The sequence below is a fragment of the Medicago truncatula genome, chromosome 8 (genome assembly GCF_003473485.1).
Source record: "Medicago truncatula cultivar Jemalong A17 chromosome 8, MtrunA17r5.0-ANR, whole genome shotgun sequence".
Taxonomy (NCBI): Eukaryota; Viridiplantae; Streptophyta; class Magnoliopsida; order Fabales; family Fabaceae; genus Medicago; species Medicago truncatula.
Window position 1 is genome coordinate 47,332,478 of NC_053049.1, and position 16,871 is coordinate 47,349,348.

At 34.4% G+C, this 16,871-nt stretch overlaps 3 protein-coding genes across 3 annotated transcripts; 2 read left to right on the plus strand and 1 right to left on the minus strand.

Annotated features, from left to right (window-relative positions):
- Window positions 1-279: 279 nt before the first annotated feature.
- On the plus strand, window positions 280-3,032 carry LOC11426494 (2-oxoglutarate-Fe(II) type oxidoreductase hxnY). The gene is made up of 10 exons (XM_003630676.4): window positions 280-457; window positions 581-869; window positions 959-1,010; window positions 1,250-1,371; window positions 1,478-1,578; window positions 1,661-1,719; window positions 1,931-1,987; window positions 2,156-2,201; window positions 2,435-2,514; window positions 2,756-3,032. The coding sequence occupies exons 1-10, from the start codon at window positions 299-301 to the stop codon at window positions 2,838-2,840; spliced, it is 1,050 nt and encodes a 349-aa protein (XP_003630724.2). The 5' UTR covers window positions 280-298; the 3' UTR covers window positions 2,841-3,032.
- A 3,094-nt stretch (window positions 3,033-6,126) lies between these two features.
- Window positions 6,127-10,786, minus strand: LOC11412374 (NADP-dependent malic enzyme). The gene is made up of 19 exons (XM_003630679.4): window positions 10,526-10,786; window positions 9,841-9,961; window positions 9,667-9,741; window positions 9,364-9,515; window positions 9,165-9,270; window positions 8,745-8,810; window positions 8,532-8,627; window positions 8,343-8,414; window positions 8,173-8,256; window positions 7,994-8,092; window positions 7,802-7,849; window positions 7,638-7,691; window positions 7,436-7,534; window positions 7,267-7,356; window positions 7,092-7,169; window positions 6,912-6,986; window positions 6,739-6,829; window positions 6,487-6,615; window positions 6,127-6,380 (listed from the first exon to the last, which is right to left on the minus strand). Exons 1-19 carry the CDS (start codon window positions 10,675-10,677, stop codon window positions 6,292-6,294), a joined length of 1,776 nt encoding a protein of 591 aa, XP_003630727.1. The 5' UTR covers window positions 10,678-10,786; the 3' UTR covers window positions 6,127-6,291.
- A 3,076-nt stretch (window positions 10,787-13,862) lies between these two features.
- On the plus strand, window positions 13,863-15,283 carry LOC112417277 (protein MAINTENANCE OF MERISTEMS). Its single transcript, XM_024772709.2, has 2 exons — window positions 13,863-14,587; window positions 14,709-15,283. The coding sequence occupies exons 1-2, from the start codon at window positions 14,018-14,020 to the stop codon at window positions 15,198-15,200; spliced, it is 1,062 nt and encodes a 353-aa protein (XP_024628477.1). The 5' UTR covers window positions 13,863-14,017; the 3' UTR covers window positions 15,201-15,283.
- Window positions 15,284-16,871: the final 1,588 nt, after the last annotated feature.

Below are 16,871 nucleotides of genomic sequence, written 5' to 3' on the forward strand. Positions count from 1 at the left end.
TTAAAATTCACATTTTTGAGTTAAATTTTTCATAAAAGTTTATACATAATAATCTCTCAAAAAAAAAAAAAAAAAAAGGAATTTTATTTTTGAGTTGGTGATGGCGTGTCGGTTTAATGTACTATGGGCTGTTCCAAATTCTAGCCATAAAGGGGAAGAGATACTCCCTCCGGTCCTATTTATAAGAGAATTTTTGGTCAACAAAAGTTGATGTATCTAGTTAAAAATTCAGTCCAAATACATTCACTTTTGTTGACCTAAATTTCTCTTATAAATAGGACCGGAGGTAGTATAATTTATGTGCTCTATATCTCATCTCACATACAACAGAAGCAGCAGAGAAGACAGGTACTCCAAAATAAAAATGGGAAAGGAGATTCCTCAAACACAAGCAATTCTCAACTGTATCGACCTCTCCAATCCTAACATCGACCATAACGTTGATTTACTCAAACAGGTAAACACACTAAAACAAATTCATTCTCTTATCCTTTCTGTTTGTTATTACTACTGCTACTGACAAGTAAGAAGACACTCATAAATTTCTTTCTAATTTACGTTCCGTGGCGAATAACTAAAGTCTTGCACCGATTCTGGTTTTTTCTACCTTATCAATCATGGAATAAGCCAAGACTTTATGGACGAGGTTTTTGCCCAGAGCAACACATTTTTCACTCTTCCTCTCAATGAAAAGATGAAACTTCTCCGTAACGATAGCCATAAGGGTTATACTCCTGTTCTTGATGAAATTCTTGATCCTCAAAACCAATTACATGGAGATTACAAAGAAGGGTACTATATTGGTGTTGAAGACAATGACTCTCTTCATCATAAGCCTTTTTATGGCCCTAACCAATGGCCTGCATCAGGTACTTAATAATTTGAGTCTAAGTTCTTTGATTGAATTGAGTCTTTTTTGTTATGTTCTCAACAATAAATTTTAACTCTGCCCTTTGAGATGTTCTGCCTGGATGGAGGGAGACTATGGAAGAATACCAACGCCGAGCATTGTAAGTTTTGCTCAACTTGTCTACGCTGAGACTGATAGTGTGTAGTTATTAAGCTCCAAATGTATGCTCCCTTTGTTTATATAGAAAGTAATAGATCATGCAAAACTACATCGGTTATTCATTTGGACTAAAATTATTTAGGACGACTGCTATTAGCATTGTAAAAGAGGGAAAATGGAAGAGAGAAAAGCTTCTTATCAAATATTTGTCCATTTATTGTTTGTTTATGATATATACAGAGAAGTGGGAAAAGCACTTGCAAGGATAATAGCCCTTGCACTTGGTTTGGATGCTAATTTTTTTGATAAACCAGAAACCCTAAGAGAGCCCATTGCCATTTTGCGCTTGCTACACTATCAAGGTATTGAATTAGTAATCTCTTTTGGTCCCTTACACTTGGTACAATTACAAACTACACAATTTCTACTACTGTGTTAATAAGTCATCGTTGTTGTCATGACATGAAGATAAAGTTTCAGATCCCTCACAAGGGTTATACGCAGCTGGAGCTCATACTGACTATGGTCTGATTACTCTGTTGGCAACAGATGATGTCCAGGGTCTTCAGGTAAGAAAGCAACTCATTTTTCTGTTGATATATCACACTAACATTTCACTAGTTAATTAAAGGCTAACATTTTTGTTTGTAGATATGCAAGAATAAGGATGCTAAACCTCAGATATGGGAGGATGTGACACCATTGAAAGGGTTAGGCCTAACGGTGCTGTCGCTTTTATTGTTTAAAAAAGGGAGTTAAAAAAGTTGCTTCTTGCAATATATGCATTATTATTGAGATTTATCTTTTGTTTTTAACCCTGAACTACAACCAGTTTGCGACAAAACCTTTTTATGTTTAATTGCCGTAGTTAGGTTGATCCCTAAACTATTTCATCATTAATCTTATTGTTTATGTTTGTAGAGCATTTATAGTTAACCTTGGAGACATGCTAGAGCGCTGGAGCAACTGTACTTTCAAGTGAGAAACTTATCTATCCAGCTATGCTGTTCATTTTCTTTAACATATATTTCCCTCTCCTTTTTGAAGTACTGTTATAGCAAATGTTAGTTCTTTTGTCAGCGTATCCTTTTTAATTCAGATTGTGTTCAGCATAAAATTCACAACTTGCTTTGCATTCAAACTCAGGTCTACATTGCACAGAGTTATAGGAAATGGTCAAGAGAGATATTCTGTAAGTCCCTCTCTCTTTTTTTCTTCAATAGCTGATTGCAAAGCTTTGTTACATTTGTTAAGTGAGTTTGGCAGCTTCAATAACATTTTTAAATATTTACTTTCGGCTATTCCTCAAAACCCGGTTTAATTTTCTAATCGCTGCCTCCATGCTTCTTTCTACAATTTTCAACATACTAAACTTGTTAAAACTCAATGGTGATTTACTCATTCCTACGCTGTTTCTGTTTACAGATTGCATATTTCTTGGAGCCTGGTCATGATTGTCTAGTGGAGTGTTTGCCAACTTGCAAATCAGATGAAAATCCTCCCAAGTAAGTGAACACTAGTATCTGATTTAACAGCATATTGTATGCTAGTACTTTGTCAGTTTCATATTACTTTCATCCTAAGTTTTATTAATTTTGACACGGAGGACTCAAACATGCAATCTTTATAAGGTTAAGTTGCATGAATTTAATTGCACCTGGTATGGTTAATAATTGTACATGGATCTTTCTTTCTAACTCTAGTATTCTTTACAAGTCTTACATCCTTGCTTGTATCTGTTTTCAGATTTCCTCCAATATATTACCGGGACTACTTCAGTCAGCGCTTCAAGGAAACACATGCTGATCTGCATGTATACAGCAAACAATAATCTTGGAGCTGTGCGGCTTGGAGGGCTCTTTTTTTAACTCTACTTTCTATGATTAATTATAAGCTTAATTGGACTTTTGATCCCCTAAGTAATTTGTTGTTTTCATTTTAGTCCCATAACTCGTAAAATCAACATTTTGGTCCCTCAACGTTTGCACCGTTAGTCAAAAAGGTCCCTGACCGTTAATTTTAACCCCAAATATCTATAGTGGATCAACCTTAAGAGTGGTCCACCATAGATCCTATTAGTTATTTAAATTTAAACTGTTTGATTTTTTTTTTTTTAAAAGAATGACCATTGGATTATGCAGGTGTATTCTATCTTATGGTGAGTCAACAACTAATTAATTTTCCCTTTCTTCATCTTCTTCCTCACTCTTGTTCTTCATCTTCAACATCATATTCATCAACACCATCATCATCTTCATCATTTACCCAGAAACATAAACCATAATCAACAACAACATCATCATCATCATCATCGATTTCTATCAATTCCATACACCATTAATTCAATTAAAACTCATCACCATTATCAAAGACACCACTAATTCAGCAAGCTCATGTGCCACGGTATTCCAAAAAAAATGGGTCATGCTGAGAGAGAGAATGAAGAAGGAAATGGATACATCTCACATTAAAGGATCCTCCTTCCTGCATCTATTTCCTTTGATTTTCCTACATCTCATGTGCCACGTTATTCTTCAACAAACACCAATTATCAAACACACGGTCAATTTAAGAAATAGAAGGGAAATTTAAAAATCCAGTCCCACTCCTAAATCAATAACAACCCCAAATTCTCCTTACGTTGAATCTGAATCATGAAACATAAAATGAAAAATTCAAATCAAAATCAATAACAAATTAAATAGCCACCGACATTTTTTCCCTCTGTAAACACCTCTTCGTTTTCTTCTTCTCTTTCCCACTCGAATCTCTAACATATCTCCCTCCGTGTTTGATAGAAAATATGAGTTTCTGAATTTGGATCTGGGTATGGAAGAAAGAATGGGAAAAGTAAATTATGTGAGTGTGATTATGGTGAGATAGAAATTGATGGTGTTGATGAAAGTTATGTGAGATGATGAACAACAAGAAGAGAGAATTTCTCAAAAACAAAAAAAAAACCGAGAAGATGATGAAAAGTGAAAAAAATTAGGTGCTGATAGTTCACTTTTAAATACAATGGACATGCAATCAAATGTTTAAAATTAAATCAAAAAATTTAGACATTAAAAAACTAACGGAGGGGACCAAATTGACTGACGGAGCAAAATAAGAGGGACGGAAATGTTGATTTTACGAGTTATGGGACCAAAATGAAAATAACAAATTATTTAATGGACCAAAAGTCCAATTAAGCCTTAATTATATAATTAATGTAAATACCAGTTTAATCGTACTATATTAGTTCTTTATGTTAGTTCAAAAATAAGCTCAAAAGTAAGTGAATACAAACGGACCCTTAATTGTACAATATTAGTTCTTTATATTTTTTTTTCTTCTTCAAGTCTTTTACCGACTGTTGATAATTTTTTTTTCCCCTCCCACAATGCCTGTGACTGTTTCGATGTTATGTGGCCACTGAAATTATAATATAATAACTCATTATTTTACTTTTTCTGTATGTTAGAAAAAACATGTTATAGATTGTATCTTTTCAAAGAAACCAAAGTTTGTAATAAAAAAATATCCACGACTCATCTATTTCTTTGTTTGTAATAAAAAAACATGTTAGATTGTATCTTTTTAAAGAAACCAAGTTATTTTAAAAACCTAGAAGTTGTCCAACACCTTATTTTTATAATGATGTCAATTTAATAATAATTTTTTTCTCTTTAATCAAATTAACACTTACTTTAACTGTATTTCTTCAAAAAAAAAAAACACTTACTTTAACTATTTTTATAGTGTAATTTTTTTTATACGTGCGTCCAACAAAAACATGGCAAATGTGTCCATAGAGATATTTTAGAAACTAACCTACAAAAGTGGCATATTTGAGTGGTTTGACGGGATGCATATAAAAAAAATTACATCGTCGATGCATACAAATTAAATTCATTTATGTATCAAAATATCATTCCCCATATCTTAAGGGTCCATCTATCTATACATGGTATAAGAGACCACGTTACACCAAACCAAAGTTGCCAAGCAAATAACCGAAGCTATAATGCTTTCTCAAACCGTTTCCTTAGGCTTTGTTTGCGAGTTGGGTTTTGGAGGGGAGGGGAAGGAAAGGAAAGGCTTATGGAGTGGTAAATCCTTGTTTGCGAGTTTTAAAAAAACAAGGGAAAGGTTTTGGGGGGTTTTGAAGGGTTTCATTTGTCCAATTTTAAAGTTCCTCCAAATTGAGGGGTTTTGGGGAGTTAAACATACAAATTGACATTTTTGCCCTCTTAATAATTCAAAATTCTAATTTTAGACATTACTAAAATTATTACAATCTTTTTTAAAAACAACTTATTCAAAACAACTTATTTATAAAAAACAGCTTATTACGACCTAATTTTCAAAAACCGCTTATTCAAAACAACTTATTTAAACAAAACAGCTTATTATGACCTCATTTTCAAAAACAGCTTATTCAAAACAACTTATTTATGCAAAACAACTTAATACAATCTCTTTTTTCAAAAACAGCTTATTCAAAACAGCTTATTTATACAAAACAGCTTATTACGACCTCATTTTCAAAAATCGCTTATTAAAAACAACTTATTTATACAAAACAGCTTATTACGACCTCATTTTCAAAAACCGCATATTCAAAACAACTTATTTATACAAAACAACTTATTACGATCTCATTTTCAAAAACAGCTTATTCAAAACAACTTATTTATACAAAACAGCTTATTACGACCTCATTTTCAAAAACAGCTTATTCAAAACAACTTATTTAAGCAAAACAGCTTAATACGATCTCTTTTTCAAAAACAGCTTATTCAAAACAGCTTATTGATACAAAACAACTTATTACGACCTCATTTTCAAAAACAGCTTATTCAAAACAGCTTATTGATATAAAACAGCTTAATACGATCTCTTTTTCAAAAACAGCTTATTGATATAAAACTGCTTATTCAAAACAACTTATTTATACAAAACAGCTTATTACGACCTCATTTTCAAAAACAGCTTATTCAAAACAGCTTATTGATATAAATCAGCTTAATACGATCTCTTTTTCAAAAACAGCTTATTCAAAACAGCTTATTACGACCTCATTTTCAAAAACTGCTTATTCAAAGCCTTAGGCAACTTGTAACACACATTGCTATTAGAATGACATGAGATGAAATAAGATATCATAATGGAAAGAACATATTGGTTCAGATAAAGCAGAAAATCGTTTATTCTTCACAAGCATAAAAGGACACCATACACCAACAACATCCTTAATACGTCCAAAAGCTTCAGAGTCAATAGTAAATTGCCCCTGTTCACCTATAGTTGCGGTACAGAGGGGAATACATGCAACTCTCAGCATACTTGACAAGATTCTCAGGACGAGGAAGATGTGTAGCCAAGCCTACAGTGAGAGAGAAATCAATTTTGTTTAGTTTAAAAGGAAAAAAATATACATGTCTGGGACTGAGATAGCTATCTAGTATGAATGAATAAGTTAGAGTTCACACCTAGTTCATATGCCTTGGCAGCAACATTTGCAGCTATGTTGGCCGAAATTTTTCTGATATCAGAGAAAGGTGGATACGTCAAGCCCTTTTTGTAGTTCTCCTCTGTCACTTGCTTCGCTAAGGCTTCCGCTGCAACCATAAATGAGACAAATGTTCGTCATTCATTTGTCAACTATACAAGATCTAAAACCATTGTTTATGAGCAAGTACTGTTGTATGTATCATGCAAAGTTTCTCATATTAATAACTTACAGGCTGCTAGAAGCATATCATCATGTACTCGGATTGCTCCCGACATCACTATACCCAAACCAAAGCCTGGGAAAATGTAAGCATTGTTGGACTGCACTGACAAGGAAATAGTTAGATACAGTGATTTGATTAAAAGAGAGAAATAGTAATGAATGTGAGGAAAGTTTTAGAACCTGGCCAGAATAATAAGTTTTGCCTTTGTATTCAACAGGATCAAATGGACTCCCGCTAGCGAAAATAGCACGACCCTTTTTACGGAAACGAGCAAACAAATTGCAGAAGTTAATATTGAATCAAAGAAGACCAATTCTTAACCGGGTCTACAGAAAAGATGTGGTCATCTGTTACTTTACCTCACTCCATGTGTATGCCTCCTCAGCTGTACACTCAGACTGTGAGGTTGGATTGGAAAGAGCCAAAATGAGAGGAATCTGCAGGCCAAACATGATTGAGATATATTTTCTAACTGTCTGTTTGAAATTATATGTATAAATACTCATTATGAGAGCGAGTGAGATAAGATTTTACTTTATTGATTTCTGTCATAGCCTCAACTACTTCCTTTGTAAATGTTTTTCCCACTCCTGATGATCCAATCAGAACCGTAGGCTTGATTATCTGAAATTTAAGATGGTTATAGATAAGAACATGTCTAAAGGAAACCTACTGCGAGTCATCGAAGGACATATTTTGATACCTTAACAGCATCTAGGAGAGTGCTAACAGGCTCGTGTTCATGAGCCCAAGGCTTCTTGAAGTGTTGAAGTGAATTCGCTCGTGAACTAACAATTAAACCCTGTAAGAGAATAAATTAGTTAAGAAAAAAAGAGCCAATTTGAAATTTTGAAAAATGAAGTCTTCAACATAAAATTTTCCATGAAATTTTATCATGTTCTTACCTTTGAGTCTACAAGCCATATCTTCTTACGACTCTCTTCTATAGGTGCCTTAGTCTGCAACAGAAACAGTAGAAATAAACAGAAGAACATCACCATTTGTAATTAAAAAAATGAACAAAAGAAACCAGTGTTACTGGTATATGAACAACAAATAGCTAATTCACCTGCTTTGACATCTCAAGAGCAATTAGCTCAGCTATACCAGTTCCTGCCTGAAATCATAACAAAAAATGAGTTAGACAGACTAATGTAGGGAAAACAGATTATAGTCTTACTTCATCTGCATGGAAAGAAGCATGAATATCACTTGTTACTTATCAAGTACAAATGAGAAGGAAAACAGATTATATTCTTACTTCTCCAGCACCGAGGAAGAGGAATGTATGCTCAGGTAGGGTACCACCAATCAACTTCAGGGATGCTACAACTCCAGCTAGAACAACAGCTGCAGTCCCCTGAGAAAGTGCATTAATTAATAATTTAACATACTAAAAAAAATTAAGAAATACATGCTGGTATGTGCAAGACATAATACCTGTATATCGTCGTTGAAAACAAGATGAGTTGTACCGTATTTTGCAAGCAATTCAAAAGCATTGTGATTTGCAAAATCTTCAAACTGAACAAATCATTCAAAATAATAATCAGACTCCGAGAAAATAGGTTCAAGAGCCTCATAAATTCAAATTTGAAATTTTTAACAACCTGTACTAGAACTTTTTCACCATAGTTTTGCTTCACTGCAGTCATGAACTCGTGCAGAAGGTCATAGTATTCCTAAAAGAAGAAACCAATAAAATGTAGCCTCATATATAAATACAAGTAAAATGATGCAGATAATATATGCTGAAATAATAAAATGATTTTGAATAAGGGCATATATGTTATACAAACCTTCCCAGTTGCCCTCTTTTGTCTAAGGCCGATGTAAAACTCATCATTCAGTAATTTCTCATTATTTGTCCCCACATCGATTGTAACTGGTAAACACTAGCCACCAGAAAAAATGGAAATATTAAACAAAGGAAAGTAAGAAGAATGAACAACAAAAATCATGTAAGAACACAATGATAGAATGAGAAGAGACACTAGATGGAAAATGCTTACTGCTGAAGGACGAACTCCACCTAGTGCGGAGTACAGAGCCAATTTACCAACAGGAATTCCCATACCCTGAATTTACAGGCAGCATAGTTAAATCTAGTGTTAGCATAATATCATGGTGAATTATAAGGTCTTAGGGTCTATATGAATTGACTTATTTGAACTTATCTACTGACATACACACTACTGAGACTGTTTGAAAGAGCTTATAAAAACAGCTTACGACAAGTCGATAAGCTCTCTAGTATAACTTATGCAAACAACTTATAGTAGTTTATATGATTTTTTTTTTACTTTATAGTATCTTGTTATAGAAATAGCTTATACATAAATACTTATATGATGAACGTTTATACTATAAGCACTTAATTAAGTTGTTTATACAAACAAGGCTTTAGGAGTTTAATTCTCCTTTAGAAATACCTGGCATCCAAGATCTCCGAGTCCTAAAATCCGCTCACCGTCAGTTACAACAATAACTTGAATACTTCTCTCAGGCCAGTTTTTTAAAACCTCAAGAATTTTTCCCCTGCAAAAGGTAAACAAAAGCTATATATAAGCCTGCAATGAATGTAGTACTTGAAATTATATACAAACGAATGTAGGAAAAATAAATCCATACTTCTCTTTCAAACTAATATATAGACCCTGAGGACGCTTGTATATGCTCCCATATTTTTGGCAAGCCTCACCAACAACCGGAGTATATACAATTGGGAGCAATTCCTCGACGTTGTCAATAAGAAGTTTGTAAAACAATCTTTCATTCCTCTCCTGTTGACCACAACAACAGGATTCTGTGTTACTTTTCAAATTTCATATCTTCTTTTTATATAAGTGAAACGTATTAATTGTCACAAAATAGATGATATAAGTTGATGCTGTTAATTTAATGCAAGTGCGATGAGTTGGAATGCATGCATACCTGAAGGTCCATCATGGCCACATACTTTTGCAAAGGAACCTCATATTGGCGGATGTTGTGCATAAGCTTCTTCTCCTGTAGAAAATAAGTAACATATATTGAGAACCAAAGAAAGGAAAACAACATCTTCATAGATTGACTTGATTTGTGGATAAAATTCAAACAAACTATAACCTGAAGTTGCTGGCTGCTGACAGTGGGAGGTAAGAGGCCACGCAAATAATGCGCATCCCTCTCTTTCTCGGTGAAAGCAAGCCCTTTGTTGTATTGTGGATCCCTCAGCAAAGAGTACCCACTGCAGTGTAGACAGACACAAACAACAAACTCAGAACAGAGAGGAGACAGATAGGTAGTTATACAATATGCTAATTACACTAAGAAATAATTCACTCTCATAGAAGAAATAAATAGTTAATTAGAGCTAGAACAGACTAAGCTCTAAGGGCCTGTCTGGATTGATTCAGTGTTGTCAACTCCGGATAGCGGACAATAATGGTTTATTCAAATTTTGCCGTGACATAGCGCCACTATTTGACAGCAATACTTCGTAGTTTGTACTACATAGTGTATCGCGGAACATAGCTGTGACGCCGCTATAGCTTATGCTTGACTTGACATCTTATGAGACCGTTTGAGAGAGTTTATGGTTGTCATCACATGTCCATAAGTTATTTTCAGCTTATTTTCGCAAACTCTACCAAATAACTTGTAAAAAAAGCATATAGTCTAACGATTTGACTTAATTATTCAATAAATCCAAGCATTCATTAAACGTTGATGATAACATATAAGCATGCATGATAATGAACACAACCAGTTAAAAAGTAAATGAAGTTATTATGTCATGTGATGTAAGTACCTGGCAACAGAGAAGGTCCAAGGGGTGACAAGTTGATCCTCAGTAGCACAATCTTCACCGTAGACATCCTCAACACCGCCACCAACGGCGGATCTTGGGCTGAGGTCCAGCACCGACTCACCATCTCTAAAGGACTTAAGTGTGCTCTCCATCTTCTTCCAAAATGATTGATGATAACAGTAGTTTGTTTGTTTGTTTCTTTCTTTGTCTGATATTTTCTTTGATCACAATAACATATGGCACACCAATTATGAAAGCTATGCTACTAAAGTCAAGATATATAGATAGAGATTCAAAGATATTATTGTTAATTATTATTAGTATGCAAGTGTGTGTCGTTTTCTATTAAAAGAAAAAGACCAATTAGTGCACTACTACTTTTCTTTATTTGCATTATTAGATTAGCATACCAACAGTATAATCTATAATATTAGAGATCAGGTCTTTTTTTACTCAATTAGTGATCAACTTGGAGCTTTATACTTTAAAAGAAGAAGGCACGTATTAATAAATATTATTCAGCAACAAAAAAATATACCGTTAAAGAGCCTGTTCTTGAACACAATATTGGTTCATAGCGATATGAATAATTAAAGAAATTAACGAAAATATATATATAAAAGAAAGGGAAATAGATTGAAAAAGACATAAACTCTGTCTTTGGGTGGAAAGACATGAATAGGTGGCTCACTCTCCTCTCATATGTCACTGCGAACTGCGGTCCATGTTGTCACGTATATTCTATATTCTGTCTTGTTGAAGGTACTCTTTTATTATTTTTCATGGAGACAATTTTCTCTCTAATATTTTATGTTGTATTTTTCCTCTCTCTATCGTTTTTAACTAACGAGAATGGAGAAGAAACACAAAAGTTATCATGAAATAGTTGTTTAACCATCGTTATTTTATGTTTCGTTTCACCTTTGTTGGTACTAAAATTAATTATAAATTTGTTCATAAAATATGGCTTTATTGACGAATAACGATATTATTAGACTGAATAGATACACTCGAGTTGAAACTCGAAACCTCCGAGTTGTTTGTGTGGGTTTCTCGTGGTGGTCGCCTTATATTTTTTTTTGTAAGGGTTTAAAATTGATTATGTCAAGTTTGGTTGCTCTTTTAAGAATTGATTCTACCTAAAAGTTAAAATTGAAGCTTTTGATCTAGACATAATTTTAACACTTAAATTATTGTTTTAATCCATTTTACATAAATGTATTCAAACATAAATCAACTAAAAGAGGACTAATATTTGTATTTTAGGATTTTTTTTTTCCTATATTTTCCCAATCATTCTATACTTCTTGTATGGATGGTTCAATTAATAAATGTGATGTTAAAAAAAAAATAAAAGAGGTCAAACAGAGTGACCAATGACTGCATTAACATGAGACAAATCTATACTATATATAAAGAAAACAACTAATTTCCCATATGACATTAATTCCTTCAATATTGGTAAAAAAAATGAAAATTATTTGATGCATGTTAGAGAAGACGTGATAAACATGAGATGAGAGAAAGCGATATGAGAGAAATGTTAAGGCAGGTATGGCAGGTTGTGGTTTGGTGAGAGTTCACCTAAGAATTTTTTAAAATGGCAACACTTGAATATACAAGTCGTGCGGCATTAACAGTGACATAGGCCGATACCATTTTTGACTTGTCAAAGTTGATTTTTGCATTTTATTTGGCTTATGGAAAAAAATACGTTGACACCCTATTTCCATCCACCCCTTTGTGAGAATTGCTGCTGTTCCCACATTTGGTTCGGCTGTGCCACACGAGTACTTTACGAAAATGCCCTTCGGCAGTTTACTGCCGAAATTTTTAGTAAACCGACGGCAGTTAACTGCCGAGGAAATCTGAACTAAACCAGAACGTAGAACCAGACTTCCCCATTTTTCAAAACTTCACAAAATTCACAAATTTTCTCCAATCTTCACCAAATCTTCTTTCACGAATTGCAAGCAAATCAACTGCACATTACCACAAGTAAGTTGTGTCAATCATTTTAATCATAATGTTAATTTGTTTTGGTTGATTTTTTTAAAAAATTAGAGTAGTTTGTATGTGCTTAGGGTTGATTTTAAAATTGACAATTCGATGATTGCATGTGTAGTTTAGGAATTGATAAATGAATGTAGTTGTTGCCTATGTTGTTTAAATCATAATGTGGCTTTGAATGGTGGGAAATGAACACAATTTGAATATGTTTTATACTTTGCACACAAAGTGTTTGATAAAATGCCTCAATGACAATTTTATTGATTATTTAGTTAGTTTAGGTTAAGGAAATGATATAAATGATGTTAATTATAGTTTGGTTAAGTGTATATTGATTTTTTAGTTAGTTTAGGTTACGAGAATTATGATGGACACAAATGATTTAGTTGTATAGAAATGATTAAGTGTATGTTAATTATTGAATGATGTTTAAGTTATTATGGAAATGATGGACATAAATTTTATTGTAATGATGATTATATTGAATGATTTTAGGTTATGGAAATGATGTTCATTGTTGTGCTTTTAATGAGTTTGATTATGTTTATGTTTAGTTTAGGTTTAATGTGTTTGATTAGGTTATGAAGATGATGTTAATTTTATTATTTTTTGTGTAGATATGGCCGATCAGGACCCCATTGATCCATCTAAGATGATTGGTGGTAGGTGTGCGATGACTCAGAGCCACCGGAGGGAGAGGCAGAGCGGCCACATCCCAAAGAGGGGTAGAGGTCGGAGGGGAGATGGTTCAGGGAGCTCTCAGGCTACACAGCCTGAGGAGTCACAGGTTGTTGACTCGTCACAGCTTCTTGACCAGTCTGGGGTGGAGTACCTGAATTATCAGGATCAGGTACACCACGATGCGACTGATGGTGGATATGACCAGGATCATATACCACAGCAGCAACATGTAGGAGACGATGATGACATTGCAGCAGCTGCTGCACCGGAGGTGTTATCTGTGGACCCTCCCTTTCCTGGTGGACCGACATACTTATCTTTGCTCCACTCTTATGCCAGTCATGTGGCGTTGCCACTTTGGTATAATTCAGATAATGTAAGTGTAATTTTTTAAAATGTTTTTTCTTTATGTTTAATTATTTTCTTTAAATGTGTGTTTGTTTAATTATTATATCCACTTTTATATGTTTATTTTTTTAATTCTTTTTCTTTATGTTTAATTATTTTCTTTAAATGTGTGTTTGTTTAATTATTATATCCACTTTTATATGTGTTTTTTTTTAAATTCTATTTTTTATGTTTAATTGTTTTCTTTATATGTGTGTTTGTTTAAACTATATTTATTTTTCTATTATTTCAGGTTCGTAAGCTCCATGTGGTTAAACCGATTAATCATGGGCCAAGATCCTCACTCTCGGACGCCCAAACGGGAATGAGAATTGGTTTTGGGATCCGCTTAGGCAGAGCGGGTTACATGACTTGGTTTACTTGGGGTACTCCACCGTGCCTCATGCCCTGCTGATGACTTTATGCGAGAGGTGGCATCCTGAGACCAGCACCTTTCACATGCCCATGGGGGAGATGACTGTGACATTGGATGATGTTGCATGTCTCACGCATCTTCCGATTGAGGGGCGGATGTTGAGTCATGGGAAGAAGATGCCGAAACATGAGGGAGCGGCACTACTTATGAGGCATCTGGGTGTGTCGCAGCAGGAGGCGGAAAAGATTTGCGGGCAGGAGTACGGTGGGTACATTAGTTACTCGAGGCTGAGGGACTTTTATACCACGTACCTTGGTAGGGCCAACTTATTGGCTGGTAAGGAGGATCCAGAGGAGCTTGAGGAGCTGGCGAAGGTTAGGACTTACTGCGTCCGGTGTTACCTTCTCTACTTGGTCGGATGCTTGTTGTTTGGCGATAGAAGCAACAAGCGCATCGAGTTGATATATCTGACGACCATGGAGGACGGCTACGCAGGGATGCGTAATTATTCCTGGGGAGGGATGACAGTCGCTTACCTATATGGCGAGTTAGCTGATGCATGTAGGCCTGGAGACAGAGCTCTTGGGGGGAGCGTGACACTACTCACCGTAAGAAAACTTATATTTTATTTTTTTGTTAACTTTATTTCTTTGTTAACTTTTATTTTTATTTTTTGTTATATTTTCCGTGCGTGATAATTTATAAATGTTATTTGTTTGGTTTGTGCAGGCATGGTTTTTGGCGCATTTTCCTGGGATTTACAGTGTTGATCCCAACACTGACTACATGGAAAACTATCCGGTTGCAGCGAGGTGGAAGCTCCAGAAGGGTCACGGGGAGGGGGTCACGTATCGGTCACTGCTTGATCGTATACAGTTTGATGACGTATGCTGGAGGCCTTACGAGGAGCACAGGGAGATGCAGGACTTTGAGGAGGTTTTCTGGTATTCTGGCTGGATTATGTGCGGTGTCCGTAGGATGTACCGTCACTTGCCCGAGAGGGTTTTGAGGCAGTACGAATACGTCCAGACCATCCCCAGACATCCGACTGATGTTGCAGACCTCCGACCGCCTTACATTGTGCAGGCGTTCGTCGACTTCCGCACTCACACGCTTAAGGCGAACGATTGGGGTGAGCAGACATGGCGGATGGCTATGTCCTATGGTACACTAGGGTGTCTCACCCTCAGATCTTGCCACCTCTTCCAGGAGATATTATGAGGCCTGCAAATGAAGAGCAGATCATTGCAGACCAGTGGGAGCGGTATGAGGCGAGAAGCTCGCCTGATACCTATGACATGGTTAGTGGCGCTGTTGCCTACGCTGATGCGCAGTTAGGCCAGGAGGAGGTCATGAGCATGACCCCTCAGCAGTGGTTTGAGGCCAAGATGAATTCAATATGAAACTTTAACTCACATATGACACATTAACATAACTCTCTTTAGTGTGATTTAATGGATGAAGGTTTATGTTCATTTCTTTCATGAGGAAAGAGAAACTAAATTAAAAAATAAAAGAAGATAAAAAAGAATTTGAATATGAGAGAAATGATAATAAATATCTCCACAATCAATAAATATTTAATAAGATTTAATTATTTTTATTGAGAATAGCTAAAAAAAATAATTTTATTAATTTGACCTAATTTGACCTAATAACATGTATTATTATTTATTTTTTTTGACAAAAATACATGTATTATATGATTTGAATAGTTTTTGAATATAATCTTAAATTCAATTGGATTTTTTAAAGAAAGTTTTGACATTGTTGAAATTGATCTATCTCATGAGATATCCCTAAACAAAACAAACAAAAAATATATCAAAAACTAAAGATGAACTCTCAAGTCTTTCTATGTTATACTACCTCATTTGGTCCTTATTATAAAATAAATTTCAAGAATTGAAGATGAACTTATTTCAAAATTAAAAATTGAAGATTAACTCTTTCTATTTATACTTCCTCTTTTTAGTGATTTATTAAGGATGAGAATTTATTGCCTTTTAAATTTAAATTTAACCATCATATTTCTTTATTTGCATTCCTATGTAGTTCATCTATCGGAAACCATTTGTTTTATATGTATGTGTATGTAACTCTTTTTTCTTTCCTGAAGGAAATCTATGTTAACTCATTTATCATCCATCATATCATTACCTTGATTTAGCAATCATTAAAATATCTAATAATCATGCATTTTGTCAACTCAACATAACATATTAGCATTTTTTTTTCATTGTTAAATACCACTAAAGACCAAAAGTGATCATGAGGAAGCCTACAATAAGTTGGATCATTACATTTGTCTAAGAGGAACCCCATAAATGAGATTGACACTACATTTTCATTCAAAACCGTAAGACATTAAGTATATTGGACATCTCACTTATATGTTGCTTAATATTTACTCTTGCATCAAATGTAAAAGGTTAACTCACACATGTCACATTAACTTCTTCTCTATAAGTGTGAGAATCTTGGTGTCTATGATTAGACGAAATAGCCAAATAAGTTTGAAGACACAACCTGGTAAAAAAGATGGGTTGGTGACGCTTTTATTAAGGGGCGTTTTTAATCATTTCCTTCATTTATAGAGGGGTACTTTTAAGAGAAATTACACAAATGAGATTGACACCACATTTTTATCCAAAATATTTAGACACATGTATATGAGTCATTTACTTATATGTTATTCATCATCTACTCTTTCATCTATTGTAAAATTTTAACTCATATTAAACACATTAACATCTCTCTCTCTCTCTCTCTCTCTCTCTCTCTCTCTCTCAAGTGCGAGACTCTGTGTCCATAATTATGTGACAAGCAACATAGTCAAATAAGGTCAAACGGAGGCACAACATGGTAAAAAATGTGGTTTCTATTTCTATC